The following is a 20,789-nucleotide window of genomic DNA, read 5'->3' as shown; positions in this document are numbered from 1 at the left end:
TATGAAAGTGAAAAAAGTTAATACTAATAGTGGGGTTACACAATATGGTAAAGTGTGGAATGTCAGATGGGTGGCGAAGTGTAAAGAGATGATGATGGAAGGGAGAAAGGAATTAGATGAGAGTTCTTTGGTCACAATTGACAAGTTTAATCGCTACGGTGCCTTGGACGAGGTGATCTCGTCCAAGGCACCAGTTCCCGGGTGCCTTGGACGAGATCACCTCATCCTACACCCGGGAACTGGGGGGAGCGCTAGCGTAAGGGAAGCCCTTCCCCTTCCACCCCCGACCACCCCCTGTGACTTCAGCGCGCATTGCGCGCTGAGAATCACAGAGGGTCTCCTCTGCGATCTTTGCATTTCTCTTTCGATCACGTGGAGGAGGCCAGAGAGGCTTCAAAGGAAAGGAAAGGAATTTCCTTCCCTTTGAAGTCTCTCTGAGCGTTTCAAAAGCTAGACTGCAAAGCAATCCGCCTTTTGAAACACCCACTAGACACCAGGGATTTTTTTTGTTTTGAGAAATTGGCATAAGGGAGCAACCCCTTGGGCAAAGGTCGCTCCCAGGGGGGGCATTTTTTTGGAAGGCCTTTTCTGCCCTCTTTTTTTTTTTTTTTTTTTTTTGGGAGGTGGGGAGCGACCCCTTAAGCAAGGGTCGCTCCCTTAGGGGGCAAATTACATTTAGGCCATTTCTGCCCCCCTTGGGGGCAGATTGGCCTATTGTTATTAGGCCAGTCTGCCCCCATGGGGGAGATAAACCACTAGACACCATTACGTGAATTTCACGCAAGGGGAGCAACCCCTTAGGCAAGGGTCGCTCCCCTGGGGGGCAAATTTATTTTAGGCCATTTCTGCCCCCCTGGGGGGCAGATCAGCCTATTTTAATTAGGCCTATCTGCCTCCAAGGGGGGCAGAAACCACTAGGCACCGGGATTCTTTTTTTGTTGTTTTACAGATGGGGACGACCCCTTGGGCAAGGGTCGCTCCCCTGGAAGGGAAAATTGTATTTAGGCCATTTCTGCCCCCTTTGGGGGAAGATCGGCCGATTTTTGCTACGCCAATAAGGGGGGCAGAAACCACTAGGCACTGGGGATTTTTTTTTTGCTCCAATGTCATGCAGGGGAAGCGACCCCGTAGGCAAGGATTGCTCCCGGGGGTGGGGAGGGTTGGGGGGCAAATTAAATTTTGGCCATTTCTGCCTATTGTTATTAGGCCGATCTGCCCCCGGGGGGCAGAAACCTCTAGGCGCCAGGGCAATTTTTTTTTTTTGTGTTTTTTTGTGTTTGTTTTGTAGAGATGGAGAGCGACCCATTAGGCAAGGATCGCTTCCCTGGGGGGGCAAATTGTATTTAGACCATTTCTGCCCAAGGGGGCAGAAACCACTAGGCACCCAGATTTTTTTTTTTTCCGCCAATGTCACGCAAGGGGAGTGACCCCGTAGGCAAGGGTTGCTCCCCGGGGGGCTGGGGGGACATATTTATTTTAGGCCATTTCTGCACCCCCCCCCCCGGGCCAGCTGACCTAGAGGCCAAAATCTACAGGTAGGCACTTTGCAAAAAACACCTCTGTTTTCTGTCAAAAAATGGGAGACTTGGGGGAACGCTGGGTGGAAGGAAATTTGTGGCTCCTCTCAGATTCAAGAACTTTCAAACTGTGAGGAAAACATATTTTTTTAGCCAAATTTTGAGGTTTGCAAAGGATTCTGGGTAACAGAACCTGGTCAGAGCCCCACAAGTCACCCCATCTTGGATTCCCCTAGGTCTCTAGTTTTAAAAAATTCACAGGTTTGGTAGGTTTCCCTAGGTGCCGGCTGAGCTAGAGGCCAAAATCTACAGGTAGGCACTTTGCAAAAAACACCCCTGTTTTCTGTCAAAAAATGTGATGTGTCCACGTTGTGTTTTGGGGCATTTCATGTCGCGGGCGCTAGGCCTACCCACACAAGTGAGGTATCATTTTTATCGGGAGACTTGGGGGAACATAGAATAGTAAAACAAGTGTTATTGCCCCTTGTCTTTCTCTACATTTTTTCCTTCCAAATATAAGAGAGTGTGTAAAAAAGACGTCTATTTGAGAAATGCCCTGTAATTCAAATGCTAGTATGGGCACCCCGGAATTCAGAGATGTGCAAATAACCACTGCTCCTCAACACCTTATCTTGTGCCCATTTTGGAAATACAAAGGTTTTCTTGATAGCTATTTTTCACTCTTTATATTTCAGCAAATGAATTGCTGTATACCCGGTATAGAATGAAAACCCACTGCAGGGTGCAGCTCATTTATTGGCTATGGGTACCTAGGGTTCTCGATGAACCTACAAGCCCTATATGTCTCCACAACCAGAGGAGTCCAGCAGACATAACAGTATATTGCTTTCAAAAATCTGACATTGCAGGAAAAAGTTACAGAGTAAAACGTAGAGAAAAATTGCTGTTTTTTACCTCAATTTCAATATTCTTTTTTTCAGGTATTTTCTGTAGGAAACCCTTGTAGGATCTACACAAATGACCCCTTTCTGAATTCAGAATTTTGTCTACTTTTTAGAAATGTTTAGGTTTCTGGGATCCAGCATTGGTTTCATGCGCATTTCTGTCACTGACTGGAAGGAGGCTGAAAGCACAAAAAATCGTAAAAATGGGGTATGTCCCAGTAAAATTTGTGTTGATAAATTGGGTTTTCTGATTCAAGTCTGCCTTTTCCTGAAAGCTGGGAAGCTGGTTATTTTAGCACTGCAAACCCTTTGTTGATGCCATTTTCAGGGAAAAAAACACAAGCCTTCTTCTGCAGCCACTTTTTCCTATTTTTTTGAAAAAAACGAAATGTTCACTGTGTTTTGGCTAATTTCTTGGCCTCCTCCAGAGGAACCCACAAAGTCTGGGTAACTCTAGAATCCCTAGGATGTTGGAAAAAAAGGACACAGATTTGGCTTGGCTAGCTTATGTGGACAAAATGTTATGAGGGCCTAAGCGCAAACTGCCCCAAATAGCCAAAAAAAAGGCCTGGCACAGGAGGGGGAAAAGGCCTGGCAGCGAAGGGGTTAAATGGTCCGAAGGATGTACCACAGATGAAAAAATTGTGAACAAAGCAGAGTTGGTGTTGAGTGAGGAAATGGTTCCATGTGAGTCAGTGGCATCAAGAGTACAAGAAACAAGTCGGGTAAGACGTGCCCCAGGGATACATAAGGATTTTGTATCATGAGTGTTTTCTTTCTTTTAGGAAGGAAGATGTGTTATATTCTATGATAATATATTTGTAAGTAGGTATGTTCAGGTATGTGTTATATATAGACTCATTGCACATTTAGGTTACTTATTCTTTTCAGTTGTACCAGACGGCATAGTTACAACTGTTCGGAATGTAGAAACTGGAAAGAGAGATCTCTAGCAGCTGCAGAGACTGATAGTTGGTTGGATGCTGTGCTGCATAGAAATCCGTCATAAACATCAACTTCTACTGGATTCTTTTCATCCTTGCAACAGTTTGATTAGCTAGTTATTTAAGTTTGGTTACTTTTGTGACTCCTGCTTTCTAGATACTTTGAGCCAGATGTAGGTAGGAAAAATTTAGCGAGTCGGAAATTGCGAGTCGGTGCGACTCGCAATTTCCGACTCGCTAAATGGCATGCAAGAAGAAAAAGCGACTTCAATTTGCGACTCGCAAATGAAGTCACACCGCAGATTGCGAGTCTGCTGTTTGCGAGGTCGCTTTTTGCGACCGCGCTAAAAACGAACACGCAAATTGCGAATGGGTGTCGCAAATTGCGACTGTGCTGGAAATTGAATGCAGGTGCAGCAGAACACTCTGGAAAACACTTCCTAGCTCCTGATGATGACATCACAGCCAGGCATTTTACTAATACACCTGGGAGTAGGGAGGACCACACCCATTTTCAACTGCTACACTGCAAACAGGAGGAAGAGCAGCTACCATGGCAGAGACACCAAGAAAGCGCAAACTGAAATTAGCAGAAAAAGAGCTGGAGGTGCTGACTGAGGAATGCTGTCAGCACCATGAACAACTGTTTGGTAGGGCAGCCCTCAGTGTGCCAGAGGTGGAGAAAAAAAGAATCTGGACAGAAATCCAGGACAAGGTGAACTCCATGTGTGTCAGCCACCGGAGTATTGAAGAGTTAAAAAAACGGTGGTATGACCTGCGCTCCTGGACAAAGGAGAGGGTGGCAGAGCGGCTCCGGGAGATGAGGGGCACTGGAGGGGGACCATTCACTGTACCACCACCCACACCCCTGGAGGAAAGAGTGGAGGACACCTTGGAGCAAGAGGCAGTTTGCGGGATGGGAGAGCTGGACACTTCAGAGCCAGGACCATCAACCGGTGAGTGCCATGAGACATGCATGTACACCCATATATGCCATACCCCCACCCACCTAGTACACAGCAGCTTGCACAACCAAAATAGCTCCATTTCAGAGTAGCAACCACCAGAATGGTGCATTATGGGCAATGTAGTCAAGTAGGCAGTTGATAGGCAACAGTTTATTAGGAAGTTGATAACAGATGGTAGATACTGATAGTGTGTTCCCTATTTCGCACAGGGCACCCACATGACAACACCTCCAGGCAAAGCTTCCAGGGGCCACAGGTCAGCCACCAGCCTGCAGAGAACTCAGGACAAGCCACCACAGGGACCTGCACCACCAGCACACTGTCCCCTCATGATGCACCAGTTGCCATACTGGTGAGTGAACCAGCAACTGGTCCCAACCACAGTGCCGTTGTAGATGACACAGAGCCTCCACAGCGTCGCAGGCGACATGTAAATGTCCATCCAGTGCTGCAGGCTGAGTCAGGGGACGCCTCCATGTCGGTCGCCGAGGCTGCACTCCTACGGGGTCAGCGCCTGCAGACACAGGAGATTAGGAGAATATCAGGGGCCATGCGGCGCATGGAGCAAAACTAGAACAGTGGCATGCAGCTGGTACACAGAGCTGCAACAGCTCAATACACACGTCAGCGACCTTGCACTCTCAATGAGACAACTGGTAGCAGAACTCATAACAGAGAGAGAGGGTGCAAGGCGCTGTGACAGGCAGCTAAAGCACCGGCTGGACCGAATGTCTGCCTCCATCGTCAGGCTGGCCGTGACCACCACTGGCCTTTCACGGCGCACGGTCAGCCTCCAGGTAGACATGGCCCACTTTGCCAGTGATGTGGCACGTGGACTGGGACGTCTCAGCCATGCCGTAGATATAATGGAGGCACGGCAGGTGGCTAGGGGCGTGGCTGACACGCTGCAGGACAGCGAGGAGGGCTCCACCGTCAGCAGTGTCTCAGCCAGTGACACCAGGGTGTTGCGCAGTGGTAGCGCAAGGCAGGGCACTGCTGACACACCAGGCACCAGCCATGCTGGCCGAGGCCAGTGTAGAGTGTGAGCTCCGCACTGTCCTGGAGTAGGGGCACATGAGGTCAATGTGTCTCATGCCAGGTGGACTTTTACAGCCCCTGAACTGTAGTTAATGTATATAGTTTTTTGGTGCACATTATTAAACTTTCTCGTTAGTTCCACTTCACACCTGGACTCTTTGTGTGTGACATTAGTGAGAGTGGTGACAGTTAGCACGTACCTTCCAAAGTATTGGTTTGCAATGTGGTCCCGTCTCAGTCTGCCTTGATTTGCAATGCTTGTATCCCCATGATGGCGATGTGGTAGCACTTGCTCTTCATCCTCCGAATCTGGGTCTTCTGGGGTGAGAGGTAGCCCACGTCTGGTGGCAATGTTGTGGAGTATAGCGCATGCGCCAACTATCTTGAAAGCTGTTACTGGGTTATACTGGAGGGCACCTCCACTTCTGTGGAGGCATCGGAATCTTGACTTCAGCAGTCCGAAGGTCCTCTCTATGATATTTCGGGTCCTCCTATGGGCATTGTTGTATCGCCTCTGTGTCTCATTGCTGGGTGTTAAGTACGGGGTGAGTATCCATGGTCATAGTGCATATGCACTGTCACCTGTTTGGCACAAAGTGTACAATGTTAGCTGGGCATAGATGGTTTCCACATTGACCTGTGTGTATGTCTGCAAGGTGTATTCAGCTATACCTAGGAGGTATCCGTCTCCAAACTCCCCACGTTCTAGGCGTTGGTGTATCCCACTGTGCCTGAAAATGTAGGAGTCATGTGTACTCCCTGGAAATTTGGCAACCATGTCAGTGATAACATAATGGGCGTCACATACCACCTGGATGTTCAGTGAGTGGGTACACTTCCTGTTGCGGAACAGATATTCCAGATTTGCAAGAGGGCAGATCTGTACATCCGTCCACACACCCTATGACATGGGGGAAGTTGGCAATCCTGTAGAATTCCAACTTGGTGCTGATGATTTCTGCCTCATTCCTGGGTAGGTATATGTATCTGGACATGTGTGTGAGTAAGGCATCTAGGAATGCTCTAAAGAACCGTGAGAGTGCACTTTGGGATACCCCACCTGCCACAGAAATGACCCCCTGATAGCTACCCGAGGCCAAGAGGTGCAGTGAGCATAGCACTTGCACATGCGTAGGGATGGCGCAGCTGCGCACAGTCTGGCGTTGAAGCTGCGGATTGAGTAAATCTATTAAATGTAGTATTGCTGCACTGCTGAGTCTATATTTATCATATATCTCCTCCTCTGTTTGTTGGAAAAGTGTCTGCCTGGTTCTGTATATCTTCTCCTGTCTCTGGCTCCTCTTCCTCCTCTGCTGTGCGGCGTGGGCTCTCCTCCTCATTCCTATCACATATATCTCCACCATCTTGAGTAACCCAGGTGCCTTCTGGTTCTCCTTTTATACTTTGGTTCTGGTTACCACCTGCTCTGAGTTAGTGGTAAATTGGAATTGCAAAATGGGCTTTTTGCGCCTAGTCGCAATTTGCGAGTGGCTATTGCATTTGGTTTGCGACTCGCAAATTGCGACTTCCTATTTGCGGGTCGCAAAATGGGGTCGCTATTTTTGCGAGTCTGTAATGGCTCGCGTTGCATTTTGTGAGTCGGAAATGGGATTTTTGCATCCCATTTCCACTTTTGCGGGGTCGCAAATTGCGATTCTGGCCATTTGCGACTCGCAAAAGTTTGCTACATCTGGCCCTTTGTTCTTTTCCCCTTACCTATTTTGCAAAGTGTTTGTTTCTTCTTCCATCTTCACATATCTCTTGTAGTGTTACGTTTGATAATCATAAAAAGTACTGAAAAGACAAAGAATGTTCTTCTCTGTAGTATTGATGTGATATCTCACAATGTTTTATTATTAGAAATTCAAACTGCAAAGGAAGAGAAGAACTCTCCAAAGCAATTAAGGTCTTTAAAAAACTGATGAACTAATATCTGAAGCCAACCCCAAATGATTTTCAGGCCAATCTTGATGCTGCAGTGGTATATTTTCTGAGTACCTGAATGTTCTGCAGGGTTGCATAAATATTTCTAAATTTCTTCAAAATAAACATTCTGAACTAACTAAAGGGTGAATGACTAAATAAGGTCCATATTTATACTTTGTTAGAGCCACAGGTGTGTAATTATTTGACGTAAAATCGACGCAAACATACAAAATATAATTGTATTTTATAAGTTTGCTCCACTTTTGGGTAAAAAAAATGACACAAATGCGGCACTAAATAAGTATAAATATGGGCCTAAGTGTCCAGACAATAAGCATTGTTACATATGAACATACACATTTTTCGTTAAATTGATCACTTTCTCTGGGTTCCTTCTCTTTGTTGTGTCTATTAGTGTGCATTCCTGATTATTTATTTCCAATCCTAATTGGTCATCAGTAGCTTTAATGGTGTACCATAATCAATTAACCATATACTCTAACAGTGATGCTTCGTGGATGGTCTCTTGTTGTCTTAAAATGTTAGGACACAATTCACAAAGGTAACGTTAATCCAAAAGTCTAACTTGGACAAAAAGTGTATCTTAACTACGTTTCGATATTCATAAAGGTAAAGTTAGACCAACAGTCTAACTTTGACTAAAATTCTAACTTTTAATACTTTTTAGCATTCACAAAGGTAAAGTTAGACTAAAAGTCCTACTCTACTAATAGTATATTTAGAAATGTGGTCTAACTTTACCTTTATGGATACCAACAAGTAAAAATGCTAGACTTTTTCTCTATGTTAGACTTTTGGTCTAACTTTACCTTTGTGAATGCCAAAAAATAATAAAGTTAGCCTTTTGTACTAACTTTCCTCTGTGGACCGGGCCCTTACTTTTTAGTAAAATGTGTTGGATGCCTAAGATATTTGTTTTTTGTTATAGTTGAAGCAAGACAAGACAACTATTTTTTGATGACAGGGTCTAATTTAGAGATTAATATATGTTAATTGAATTACCACAATATCCTCTCATTGTGCTTCTTTAAATAAACCATTACTACATTATCAAAGTTCAGTATTATTATTACCATATTGTGCATGGAAAAAGCATTCTAGTTATTACCAGCTAAACAACCAAAGTCATAAAGTTTGATGGAAACTTGATTACCAGCATTTTTCCCATTTATTTGCATGAAATGCAAACAATGTATTAACAGGAATTTAACATAACATGCAACTCTTGGTCAGTGAATTATAACAAGAGTAAAACATACTTTCCCATATTCAAAGATGTCATATTACGTTTCAGGTTGCCAGAAATAATGGTGACATTTTCCCATCGTTCTCATTTTAAATGCCCTATACTGGAGATGATTGAACATCTTCCTGAAGCCTTCACTGTAAGTATGGTCATTGACTATTTTATACACCACCTTTATGTTGATTGCAATGTTTGTTCCTTCTTCTCTATAAACCTATATCACCACATAGTAAATGTGCCCATAGGTTTTTCTAAGTCATCCTGAAAAAAAATAGAAGCAATTACAGGCAATATAGAATCAACTGAGCAAGTTTGCTCTGGTGAAAGCAAATCTGCAGCAGAATTCACAAGCAACCAGTATAAAATATAATATTGAGCTGGTGCCAATGGTTTTTTTACATTCATCAGTCCACAAAAGTGTGTTTTTACAATGCAAGGTCATTACAAGTTCAGATGCACAACTGGCCACACTTCATTGGAAATTTCTCAGTTACTGGTGAAGTTTCTCAGTTACTGGAGACCTTCATGTAATGCAGTGCAACTTTAGCAAGAGGGTTGTATTTTTAGCAAACATTTGAATATATTTGGCTATCCATGTCCACAACTTTGCATTCAGAGAAAGACAGAGTAACTAGTTGTTTTCCTCAGAATGTCAAAACACTGCAAACCTATACATACACACATGTATATTTATTCTAATTAAACGCTCAGTTAAGAATGCTAAAGACCATAATTATGCTATTCTTGTCATGTTTTCTAAACGTACCATGTACACTAGTAGAAAACTGGTATTCAGGTCTAAGAGCCATCATGCTGAAGTGAGTCCCCTCCTAAAAAAAAATCTGTCGACTCAGCTGACTTGAACAACTACTGCCCATCTCTCTGCTCCCCTATCCAGCAAACGTCCTTGAGAAAGTGATCAGCCAGCACCTCACCCAACATCTAGAAGACCACAACCTCCTGGACCCCTCGCAATCCCGATTTTGAGCTAACCACAGCACAGAGACAGCCCTGATTGCGGCCACAGATGACATCCGAGACTTCCTGGACCATGGAGAAACAGCAGCTCTCATCCTCCTGAACCTGTCCCCAACGTTTAACAACCTCTCCCACCACATCCTCATCAACAGACTCCATCACATTGGGATTCAAGGAAACACCTTCAAATGAGTCACCTTGTACCTCACTGGCAGAACCCAAAGGATCCCTCTCCCACTGTTCACCTCAGAGCCCAAGAAGATCATCTGTGGAGTCCCCCAAGGATCGTCCCTCAGCCCGACCCTCTTCAATGGTTACATGACACCCCTGGCCCTCACTATCAGATCACACGGACTCAACATCATATCCTCTGCTAACAGCGCAAAGCTCATCCTCTCACTGTCCGAAGAACCCTCCACCACAAAAGCTAATTTCCACAGATGCATGATGAATGTAGCACACTGGATGAAAGACAACTGTCTCAAGCTCAATACCGAAAAAAATAGAAGTCCTCATCTTTGGGAACAACACCTCGCCATGGACTGACACATGAGGGCCCGCGGAGCTCAGCACACTCCCCTGCCCCAAAAGGCCACACCTGCAAGTATCCATGAAGAAACAAGTTGACACAGTCTTATCCGCCTGCTGCCACACCCTTTGCATGGTCCACAAGATCTTCAAGTGGCTCCCAGCAAACACCAGAAGGACTGTCGTGCAGACCCTTGTGACCAGCAGACTGGACTACGGAAACACGCTGTATGTAGAAATCAGTGTACCCTCTTGAAGAGACTCCAGACAATACAGAACTCAGTGGCAGGACTCAAACACCACCTTCCTGGAAGGATTGACATCACACCCCATCTGAAGAAACTACACTGACTCCTAATGTAGAAGAAATGCCAGTTCATGATGCTGACCCATGCCTACAAGGCCCTGCACAAGAAAGGATCAGCATACATCAACAAACACCAGACCTTCCACCAACCAACCAGACACCGCTGATAAGCTCCCCTCCACCTGTTGAGACACCCCAAGGACATGCTGAGGAAACCGCGGAGGAGGCTCCTGCTCACAGTTGGCAGTCAAGACTTGGAACAACTCCCCCTGTGCCTCAGGACCACACCATCACTGCAGCAATTCAGAGGGATGTTTGAATGATCATATCTCCACGCAGCACATACAGCTCCAGTGCCTCAAAACCCTCAAGAGTGATTTTCTGCAATCTATAAATGTTTGCTTGATTGATTGAATGGGGAAAAGAAGAAACATTAGTTTAAATACAGGGGCTAAATTCAAATGGAGGTATAATGCTTTTAGAGGAATGAAATAAAAAAGTGTCATTAAAAGATGAAGAATATAGCTCCTCATACTAGTGTTCCTCTTACTCCAAAGGAGAGGACAATGTGTCCTCGCGATACATTCTTTCCTCTCCACAGCATTACAAGCAACTATTATAATTATATGATATATTGTTAATTATAATTTTGAGGTGCATTAATTCCTAAAACTTTCAATGTTATACTGCACACTTTTATAAACTGAGGTGTTGCCATCTTTTGCTACCAGAGGAAACTTGTGGACATGATAGGCAGAACCAATGTTATATCTTAAGAACTCAAGGCCAACATTAAACCTACGTAGTTTACATCTGGGACAAACTAGGCAGGTACAGAAAAGATTTTGGAAAATTGGTCCTTTTATTCCACTGGTCACTTTTGACAAAGCAGTTCTGTTATTATCCAGAAATGTGTGATGTTGCCATTCTCCAATGAATAATCTTGATGATGTCTCTGGCATCTTTTTGGTAGTGAAGAACACAATGGAAACTGTTTTAAATTATATTTTTCTTATCTGTCCCCTAAATTATGGGTTGGAAATGTAATTATGGCAAAAAGTATATAACCCGCTCAAAAACAAATACATTATTGTTTGGCTAACCTCTGAACCATATCCTTGGCATGTTAAATATGAGGTTCTGTAGTATTGTATTTTATTAATAAATCCAAATGCTATCAATTTAAACAATTCAAGTAAAAAGACATACAATTCTTATAAACAATATCTGGTAATATAACAAGTAATCATATAGTACCCAATTAACAATTACAGTCTTAAGGAGGCTTAAAACCTATGATTCAAACATTTACCTTTCCACCAGGCAATATAAGATATATTCTGTAGACCTGTCAGTCTTAGGGTGACCTTCCCACAAGCCTTTTGTCTGCCTGTCTCATATTTCTGCTGATTCTTTTTGTTGGTCTTGGAACTCTGATCACTTTATCACTGCTGATCAGTGCCAAAATGCATGTGCATCTCTCGTAAACATGGTAACATTGGTGTATACACAATTGGCATATATAATTTACTTGGAGGTCACCTGTAAGGTTGTATACCGTATACCCAGGGTCTGTAAAGTAATTGCTACTGGTGGGCCTTCAGCACTGGTTTTGCCACCCATTAAAAATGTCTCAGGCCTATCACTACAGAGCCTGTTTGTCCAGCCTGACGACCACTTCGACTTGGCATTTAAAACTCCTTGCTAAGCCTTAAGCTTCCCTTTTATTACAAATGTCACCTGTAAGGTAGGTGTAGGTGGCTCATAGGGCAGGGTGCTATGTGACTAAATGTTGGGGCATCTACTTTTAAGTTTTACTTGTCCTGGTAGTGAAAAACTCCCAAAGTTGTTTTTCACTACTGTGAAGCTTACACCTTTTGTAGGTTAACATTGGGAATTCCTTAATACACTTTTAAGCTGCAATTCCTAATTGAGAAGAAGTAGCTATACTATGTTTCATATAATTGGAATGGTAATGATAAATCCTCTTTACTGGTAAAGTTGGATTTAGCATTACTATTTTAGAAATGTAACTTTTAGAAAGTGGTAAATATAAAAGGACAACCCATTACACCCTTGTAGGCTTGAGCATACATTTTACAAAAGTGAGAAGGCGTCAACAAGGGACTCATTTGTAGCAAAAATAGATTCAAACTGGTTCCTTAACAATTCTAAGATGCTCAAAAAATAACATCCAAATTAAATTAAAAAAATATAAGAATGTATAAAGTCAATTAAACAAGACTAAAGCAGCAGGTGTATTAAAAATACCTCTTATATTTTTTAAAAAATGTAAGGATCTTCACAATCATTTCATAGGGGTACAAAAACCAGAACTGCAAAATTACATAGACAATGTGGCCTTGATGCAACCGAAGTTCCATTTAACCAAATGTCCATGTAACCATGACCCACTCAAATGAAGAGTCTCAAAGAATTGTTCATACAATGATGATCCACAGTTCCAAGTTGAGTTTCAAAATTAGCTGTTTGTCAATGTTTCAGTCCCGGTTGAAAATGTCGGTGAAACCATCATCAAGACTTGAGATTTATGTAAAGAATAGATGTCCCCTTAGTACTATTTAAGGGGCAATGTAACCATCCTGGCATGGATTCTTTAACTGCCAAATTGAACCTTAGTGACTCACGAGCGTCAGTTGGCTGAGTAATCATAACTGAGTGATGAAAATTACAGGCGAACAGAGCATCTTCCCAGAGTTGAGCAAGCGTCTTGATGGATTAAGCTTCAAACTCTTTTATGGTAGAATAAATCATATCTGGAGGGACTTTGGAATTGGCTAAAGAAGTATTGTTACTGATCCTCTTTTTTAGTTCATCAATTTCTTTGAAAAGTGTTTTAATGGGGTGTAATGCTGTTTCAATACTGAGGATCATCCAGGTTCTCAAGCACTTATAGCCTACAAAGCTAAAGCCAGTTTTAAACTTGCTATTTTCCCTTAAAATTATTGGTATGTTCTTAACCTAAAGATTTACAGAAATTATATTTGCATTAAGGCAATCAAACATTTAGCATGCAGTTCTATTGTAATGAGTTTGTTTAGTCTTTCTAAATGAGCAAGATCAGTGTCATAGGAGTGTGATGTAATAGGGCCTTTTCCACCGAGTAGTGATGGCCCACTGGCAATTTTAAGAATGTATTCATCCGTTACTGGCTTTTGTGTACCCCTATAAATTGATTTTAGTATAAGAGGTTTTTGTTCATACACCTACTGCTTCAGGTGTGTTTCATTGATTTATAAATATCCTTATGTTTATTTTATTCAATTTAGATGTTATTTTTGGAACTTCTTGGAATCATTAAGGAACTAGTTTACATCTATTTGTGCTGCAAATAAGTCCCTTGTTGGCACCTTCTCAATTTTAGAAAGTGAGAATTTCTCTGGTCTTACACCTCTGGGTGCATGCAGCCTGTCTCCAATATATGCCTTGGGTGGGTGGCAGCTACAATATGTACATTCCCTCTACATGGCCCAAAAACAGGAAGGTTAGGTGTGTCTGAATGCTCACCTGCGGTCATCTGTATTCTAAGGGTTCTTTCTGTGCAGGAAGGGTGGGAGGTGATGATACACTTGAATAGGCAGGGCCTGTCCCCACACAAAGGGCTGATTACCCCTCACTGATAGTGCGTAGCCAGGGTTGAGGAAGAAAGGATCCTTATGCTAAAGACCATTCTTTGAAGTCACCTCACTTCAAAGGAACTTTTTGGTATAAACACTGGGTCTCTGACCACACCAAGTCAGACACATCTGGACCTAAAACTGGACCTTGTCAGAAGAACTGCTCTGCTGCACTAAGGACTCTTACTCTGCTGGACTGAATACCTAGAATGACTGCTTTTCTCCTGTAATGTCCTGCTGCCTGCTGCTCTCTGATTTTGCTGAGGAAGAGCTGGACTCTGCCTTGCACCCCCACAGTAATCTCCAAGGCTTTGCTGGTCTGCTTCCTGTTGCTGGAGACTCAGAGATATCAAAGTCTCTACCCCAGCTTCTGTGCCTGGTTCACTGAAAGTGGACCCAGATACTTGCTCCAGTGAGAAGCGACGCTTCGCCTACTGCAAGAGGTATGACCAACACATTGTTGCTGTTGCAGGAGCAGAACCGATGCATCACATTTGGAACCAGCTCTTCCCCATTAGATCATCACCGCATCAGAACAACCGCATCACTGCCACTGCTGAAGGAACATCAGCACATCTTTTTACTTGGTGGAGAAACCCAGTTCATCACCTTTAGAATCAATGCAAAGACATTGCATTGGAATCACCTCATAGCAACCACTCCTGAAGAAAGATTGACGCATCCCTTCACTGCATGGAGAAACCCAGTGCATCATATTCGGAACCGAAGTATCACCACACCAGCGCTTTTCCTTTGGAACCAATGCATCGCCAGCACTGCGTGAGGAAAATTAACACATCCCCAGTTTGTGACCAGGATCAGGAAACTCTGTTCCCTAGGCCTGCATCGCTCCTGTACCCAGCCTGCTTTCCATTGCAGTCAGTTTGATCTGTTGACTTTGCCCCAGTCCAGCATGACCTCAAGTAACCTCGGGCCACCTTCAAGGCAGTGCGCCCGGTGTGGCCGCAGTGGGTGCTGACCTGAAAGGGGGGCACTGACCTCAGGGGGGCACTATATTTAGCAATCATTTACAATTTCAAAACACCTTCTGCTGAGTTCCTTGTGCAGCCACCTTTCAGGCAGCAAAAAAAACATGATATCTCTTGTGATTAATGTTCCTGCTAGAGATAGAGATGAAGTTTTGCTTAGTAGCAGTTTTGGTTCATCATAAAGTACCTTAGAGGGTTAATATGCCTGTTGTAAAGAATAGATTTGTATTTCATGTGGATAGCTGAATAGATTAGTAAAGCCAGCCCTTACCAGTGCTTTAAAATGTAATGTATGTAAAAGAGGGGCTATGGAGAGATATTGGGCACTTTTGCCAGGTGAGATTGAGAGAATGCAAGGAGGAGGTCATAGGGGGGTGACACAAAAGAATGTTGCACAGGGCACCACCAGAGCTAAAGCACCCTGAGTAACCCTTAAAGTGCTATTTAATTCTAAGCACTATTTTTACATTTATTCTTTAAAAAAATCATATCTGGGCTTGTACTGATTGGATTTTCATTCCTTTTGGTCTTGAATTATTTATAAAGGCATAATCTATTTTTCCAAACCTATGTGGAGTCTTTTGTGGTGTTTTCCTTGTGTTGCTGTGTGTGTGTGTTGCACAAATATTTTACACAATGCCTCTTTAGATAAGCCTGAATGCTCTGTTCCAAGTTACCAGAAGGTTGAGCACAGGTAATCTATTAGTGTGTAGCTAGCTTACCTTGACCCGTGGTGTGGTACCTACTTGGACTGGGTGCATACCCCTGCTATCTAGAGACCCCCATTTCTAACATATTATTATCATTCCAATTAATTGTAACATGTTGGATAGCAATTACGAAAAGTAAATCAATAATACGTCCCTTCATAGGAAGTGTTTTTGATTAATCTAAAAGACCCTCCAGTAAATCATTGCCATAGCTAAATTGAACATTCACACCTACAATTATATTAATTTTCCACAAAATCTCCAACTAAAAGTTTGAGCTTGAAATTCAGGAAATAAGGGAGCCAATGTACAAGTAGAATTTTACATGACTAACCCAAATAATCTAAAGAGAGGTGTAATTTAAATAACATTGAGGGTGTGATAAAGGTTCTGTGTAAAAAGATTTTGGATATACTAGCAAATACTGATGCTTAATATCTCTTTTTCAGATGGAATACCAAATATTAATAGATCATTCAACGTTTAATTCAGATTCCCAAATTTGTTTATTTAAAGATTGGACCCTCAAATATTCATTATTAGATAAAACTACATAAATTATTGAAGCTTTGATTGTTATTCAAAACACCAGAACCAATGATTGTCTGACCTATTGTACACATATTATTAAAGACATGCAAAGATAAATGGGATGGTATTTTTGTCATTGTGATAAATCATTTAAAAGTAAAAAGTGAATAAGGGCATTTTTAATTTGAACTCAAATTGGAAAACTTGCTGAATGAAAGGACAACAAATCAGTGTCCTGCTTGTGCCAAGGGAAAAGGCATGTAGGAAAAAAGCTAGAAACCAACACCCACCATATTTCATGGGATGTTTTAGTGTATTTTCAAAGAAATGTTATCAAGCATGTATCTATATTCTTTAAAACAAAAAGCAGGCTGAGATTTCTTAAATCAGTAGCTTACAGATCATAAACATTATAACACATCATTTGTATGGTGCTCAGTCTTGGTCAAGAAGTAGTGGAGACCAGCATTCAATAAGGGTATTTATTTTCTTTTTGTGGTAAGTCCAGATTTAATTTAATTGTATCTTTAATATCATTAGTGAATCCTAGCCACAAATATTTAATGTTGTCCCTTTTCTATACTCAACTAAAGTGATCACATATATCTTTCAAACAAAATGTATTCAAAGAGATAATTTCTGACATGTCCTTATTTAATTTATAGTTTAATATTCTGCAAAGTAACATTTTTTCAAAGGAATAAGGTAAAGATTGTCTACATTGTTTTTCTAATTTAACACATCATCTGCATAGGGTGAATATTTAATTTGTTCATCTCGATACAAAAACCCTCTAATAGAAGCATTCTGGTTTAATCTCTCCAGAAAGGATTCAAGAGCCAAAATCAAAAGTAATTGCAAGTGGGGTCCACCCTGTCTAGTATGTATATGGCCGGGAAGGCTCCAACGTCCCTGTTATGTAAACTAAACCACTACTCTGCTACCTAACTGACATGTAAAAAAACATACTTAGCCTGAGCTCACGGTTTGGAGTTGAAATCAAGTGATCTCAGGCTGTATTTGATTTATCACATTAAAAAACATTATTTTATATTAGAAATTAATAAACACTGCATCAAATATGTGCAGAGTAACCACATTTCATGTTTACATGATTGTTATAAATGGAGCCTGACCTTAACAAAGTCTCAAATACATTGGAGTCTCCTAATTATAGCTACTTGTTTTTGTGCAATGAAGAGAAAAAAACAGTATCTGAGTGAGATCATGACTGGACCTCAAACCTTCCTTTCCACCCCCCCTAACTGGAGGGAACGAGTCTCAATATGGGAGATTCCATCTTCCTGCAGGGGGCTCTCATGCAGGGGGACGATCTGCCCCTAGGATACCTACCTCAGACATTTCCTGCATAAACTTTTCTCTCTCCCATAGAGCCAATGCTATGTTGTGCCCCACTACTCCTGCGCAGGTGGTGACAGGTAAGGACCGTGTGTCAGCAGCCTCCCCCAGCGCCCAGCCCTGCAACTTTCTTACAAATTGCTTCCAACATTCCTTTGAGGCTTCTCAGATGCTGTTGTTTTAGTAATTGCTTTGCTATAAAAAGATGCTGCAGGTAACGCAAGGAGTCCCCGTCAATCATGACCTCACCTGCTACAGGCCAGCATAGATCACTTACTATCTGGTTCCCTCCCTTCTGTAAAGTATCTTAGGTGGGCCAAGCCAGACAATTTTTGAAAAACATTGCATTGCTGTCTTTGGACAAGAGCATTCTATCCTACAAGAAAAAATGCTCACCCTTGATGCAACTATGCGTATTGATTTAAACCTAGCGGTATTCCATAACTTTGTCACATTTTGCAAACTCATTAATGGCCCTGACAGACTTACCACCTTTCCACTGCCTTCTCGCCACAATGTGTGACCACACTATTGTGGTCTCACAGAATCTCTTAGACAGTCGGCTCACCTCAGAAACTATGACTTCAAATAAGTCCTTGTGACCTAGGTTGGCCAAGTCATTCCCTCCCAAATGAACCGTTAGTGCCTCCAGACGAGGAAGCCTCCTTGGCAACAATCTGCCCATTGATGATCTCAGGTCCACCAAACGCTGCCCTCCTTGACACAGAAAGTTAGATGAATTCCTGACAGTCCGACTGGTGTTGTGTAGTCCCCTCCTATATACTGGACCTGTGCTCGCTTCCCGTACGAATGCCTCAATACCAGCACTTCTCTAGTGTGCCTGCCTCTACAGGAGAGCACCAGAAAAGGAAACGCAGAAGAATATTGCCACATCCTCATAGCATAGTCAGTCTCACATACTGTTTATAGCAATCAGACTTCCAGCTTCCTATTTTGTGGACCGATTACCCTCCCAGGCCCACACTCTCTGCTGCAGTAGTTGCACCGATCCTAAAGGAGTGAGGGCTATACTCTGCAGGTGCTAAACCCACCACCGCCAGCACCAAACTGAGCATCCTGGCAAAATCAAACATAGTGAGTGGTGTTCCATCTTCATGTGTAAGCAGTGTGCCCGCTTGTGCTATGTAAGCCTCCATGTTCCTTATTGGGCAACACTCATTTCCTGGTGCCCTGATAAGCATGACATGCTCTCCTCTACCTAATTGCTCAGTTTTTGGGTGAGTAATGGTCACTGCAAGGGAGATGTTTGGCCTTCCAATATCTAAGACCTGAAGACCACCTTGTTTGTCATTCTTGCTACATGCCACCAGCTCACCTACCTGTAACACCCCATAGAATGCCAAGCCCAAAGCTGCTCTGAAAAGGTGCACTTCTGCAGAAGACCTGCAAACCTCGGCAAGGGTGATTATGATCTTCCCCAACATTAGTGGTTCTGCGGGACACCTATTATCCAGTTTGTTCCCCTCTAGTATCTACCAGTCCCTCAATGCTTTCTTCACAATTAATACTTTGGTGCCGTCAAGGAGCCCACGCATTCTGGTGAAGATGAAGCGGCTGCTGTTTGCTGTCTAGAATATATTTCCGCCCTGCCCTCCTTCCCCAGTGATTCCAAAAATGCAATTACAGACTCAGATGAAAATATGTCACCCGTCCCCTCATTTCTTTGAAACCTGCAGTATTTGCAAACTGCCCCTCACAGGCCAAGCTCATTTTTTTGGAGCTGAGCTGGCAGCCATGAGCTTTGGTAGACTGGGGCATCTAGCTTCAGGAGTTGCCCCTGGAACAGTGAAGGGAACTCTGCTGGTTCCAGGTGGTAGTATCTGAAAACCTGCATCTTGAAATGAGACACAGCATCTGCTGAATTGTTCAATATGCCAGGTATATGTTTTAGACTTAAAAGTGACATTGAGTTTTAAACATAGCAATATGATTTCTTTCAACAACCTCTAGATCATCTTACACTTTGCTGTTAGCTGGTTAATCACTCGACCACGGTCACGTTGTCTGACCAGAATGTAACCGCCCTGTTTAGAAACCAGTTGTACCAAATTGTGAGGGCTACCAAAATGAAACAGAGCTCAGAGAAACCTATGCTAGCAACCAGTCCTGATCAAACCCAGTCTGGTGGCCAATGTTGTGAACACCAACCTACGCTGCCTGCTGAATCTGTAAACAAACCTAACTTGTTACTGATCTTTGGGAGGGTTGGCCACACCACACTGAATCATTGAAGTCCTTCAAAAATGCCTCCCAAATCCTCATGTCCTGCCTCACCTTGCTGTGTTGTGTGATGTATTTCCGCTTCAAACCAGACATGGCCTGTGCAGGAGACCAGAAGAAGGGGGGGGGCATGGGTGTGATGCACAACTCAAAATGTAGCTGACCCCCTAAAACTTGTAGCTGATGCAACATCACATTCTTGACCACAAGGCACTTGTTCAGGGCCCTTGTGAATGCTTCACTCTTCTCCTGTGGTAGCCTATACACACCTGCTTTGGGATCAAACTCTATCCGAAGAAATTCAATTGTTGTGTCTGGGCCACATGTTTTTGCCTGGGTGAGGGGAGCCCCAAATGCCTCTGTTAGTCCTTGAAATTTTCCCAAAGCCTCCCTACATCCTGTTTTGCTCAGAAGACTTATAAGCAGGAAATCATCCAATTAATAATAATAATGCCTAAAGACCCTAAAGTAAGGCACAAAGGCCCTGACTTATATTTTTTGACACAAACCTGCATTAGCACAGGTTTGGTCAAAAAGTTTACCATCGGCTAGCGCCATTCATGGATGGCAGCCGGGCATCATATTTAAGGAATGAAACTAGCCGGCGGTAAGGCCCGATTAGCGTCAAAATAAATGCATGTACAAGGCCCTAGACATACACCAACAGAGGAAAAGGCAAGGTATCATAAGGTGTCAATGCCGACCGCCGGCGTAGGGACAGAGCAAGGCTCAACGCTATGACTCATATCGTCAGCAGGCCCCAGGGATCTCTATTTGGCTTACCCAGTGGGAGGGAGGCACTAACAAGTCTGTGGCCATTGGTACGTGGGAATCACAGCGAGGTACATCGGTGCAACGAAGGGGGTGGGGGTGTCAGAAGGACAATGTCTATCGCTGGGATCTCTTATCTTATTATGGAAAGAAAGGAAATGGTTATGCAGCA

At 43.0% G+C, this 20,789-nt stretch overlaps 1 protein-coding gene across 1 annotated transcript in view; it reads left to right on the top strand.

Annotated features, from left to right (window-relative positions):
* TRPA1 (transient receptor potential cation channel subfamily A member 1) overlaps nt 1-20,789 on the top strand; it is a 1,042,932-nt gene that overhangs the window by 736,153 nt on the left and 285,990 nt on the right. The window contains exon 17 of the mRNA XM_069220348.1: nt 8,614-8,704. Within this exon, the coding sequence (XP_069076449.1) occupies nt 8,614-8,704 (91 nt within the window). The remainder of the gene's footprint in view (nt 1-8,613; nt 8,705-20,789) is intronic.

Source organism: Pleurodeles waltl, chromosome 2_2 (genome assembly GCF_031143425.1).
Source record: "Pleurodeles waltl isolate 20211129_DDA chromosome 2_2, aPleWal1.hap1.20221129, whole genome shotgun sequence".
NCBI lineage: Eukaryota > Metazoa > Chordata > Amphibia > Caudata > Salamandridae > Pleurodeles > Pleurodeles waltl.
Note: the sequence above shows the minus strand (reverse complement) of the source record. Positions and strands in the feature narration are given on the sequence as shown.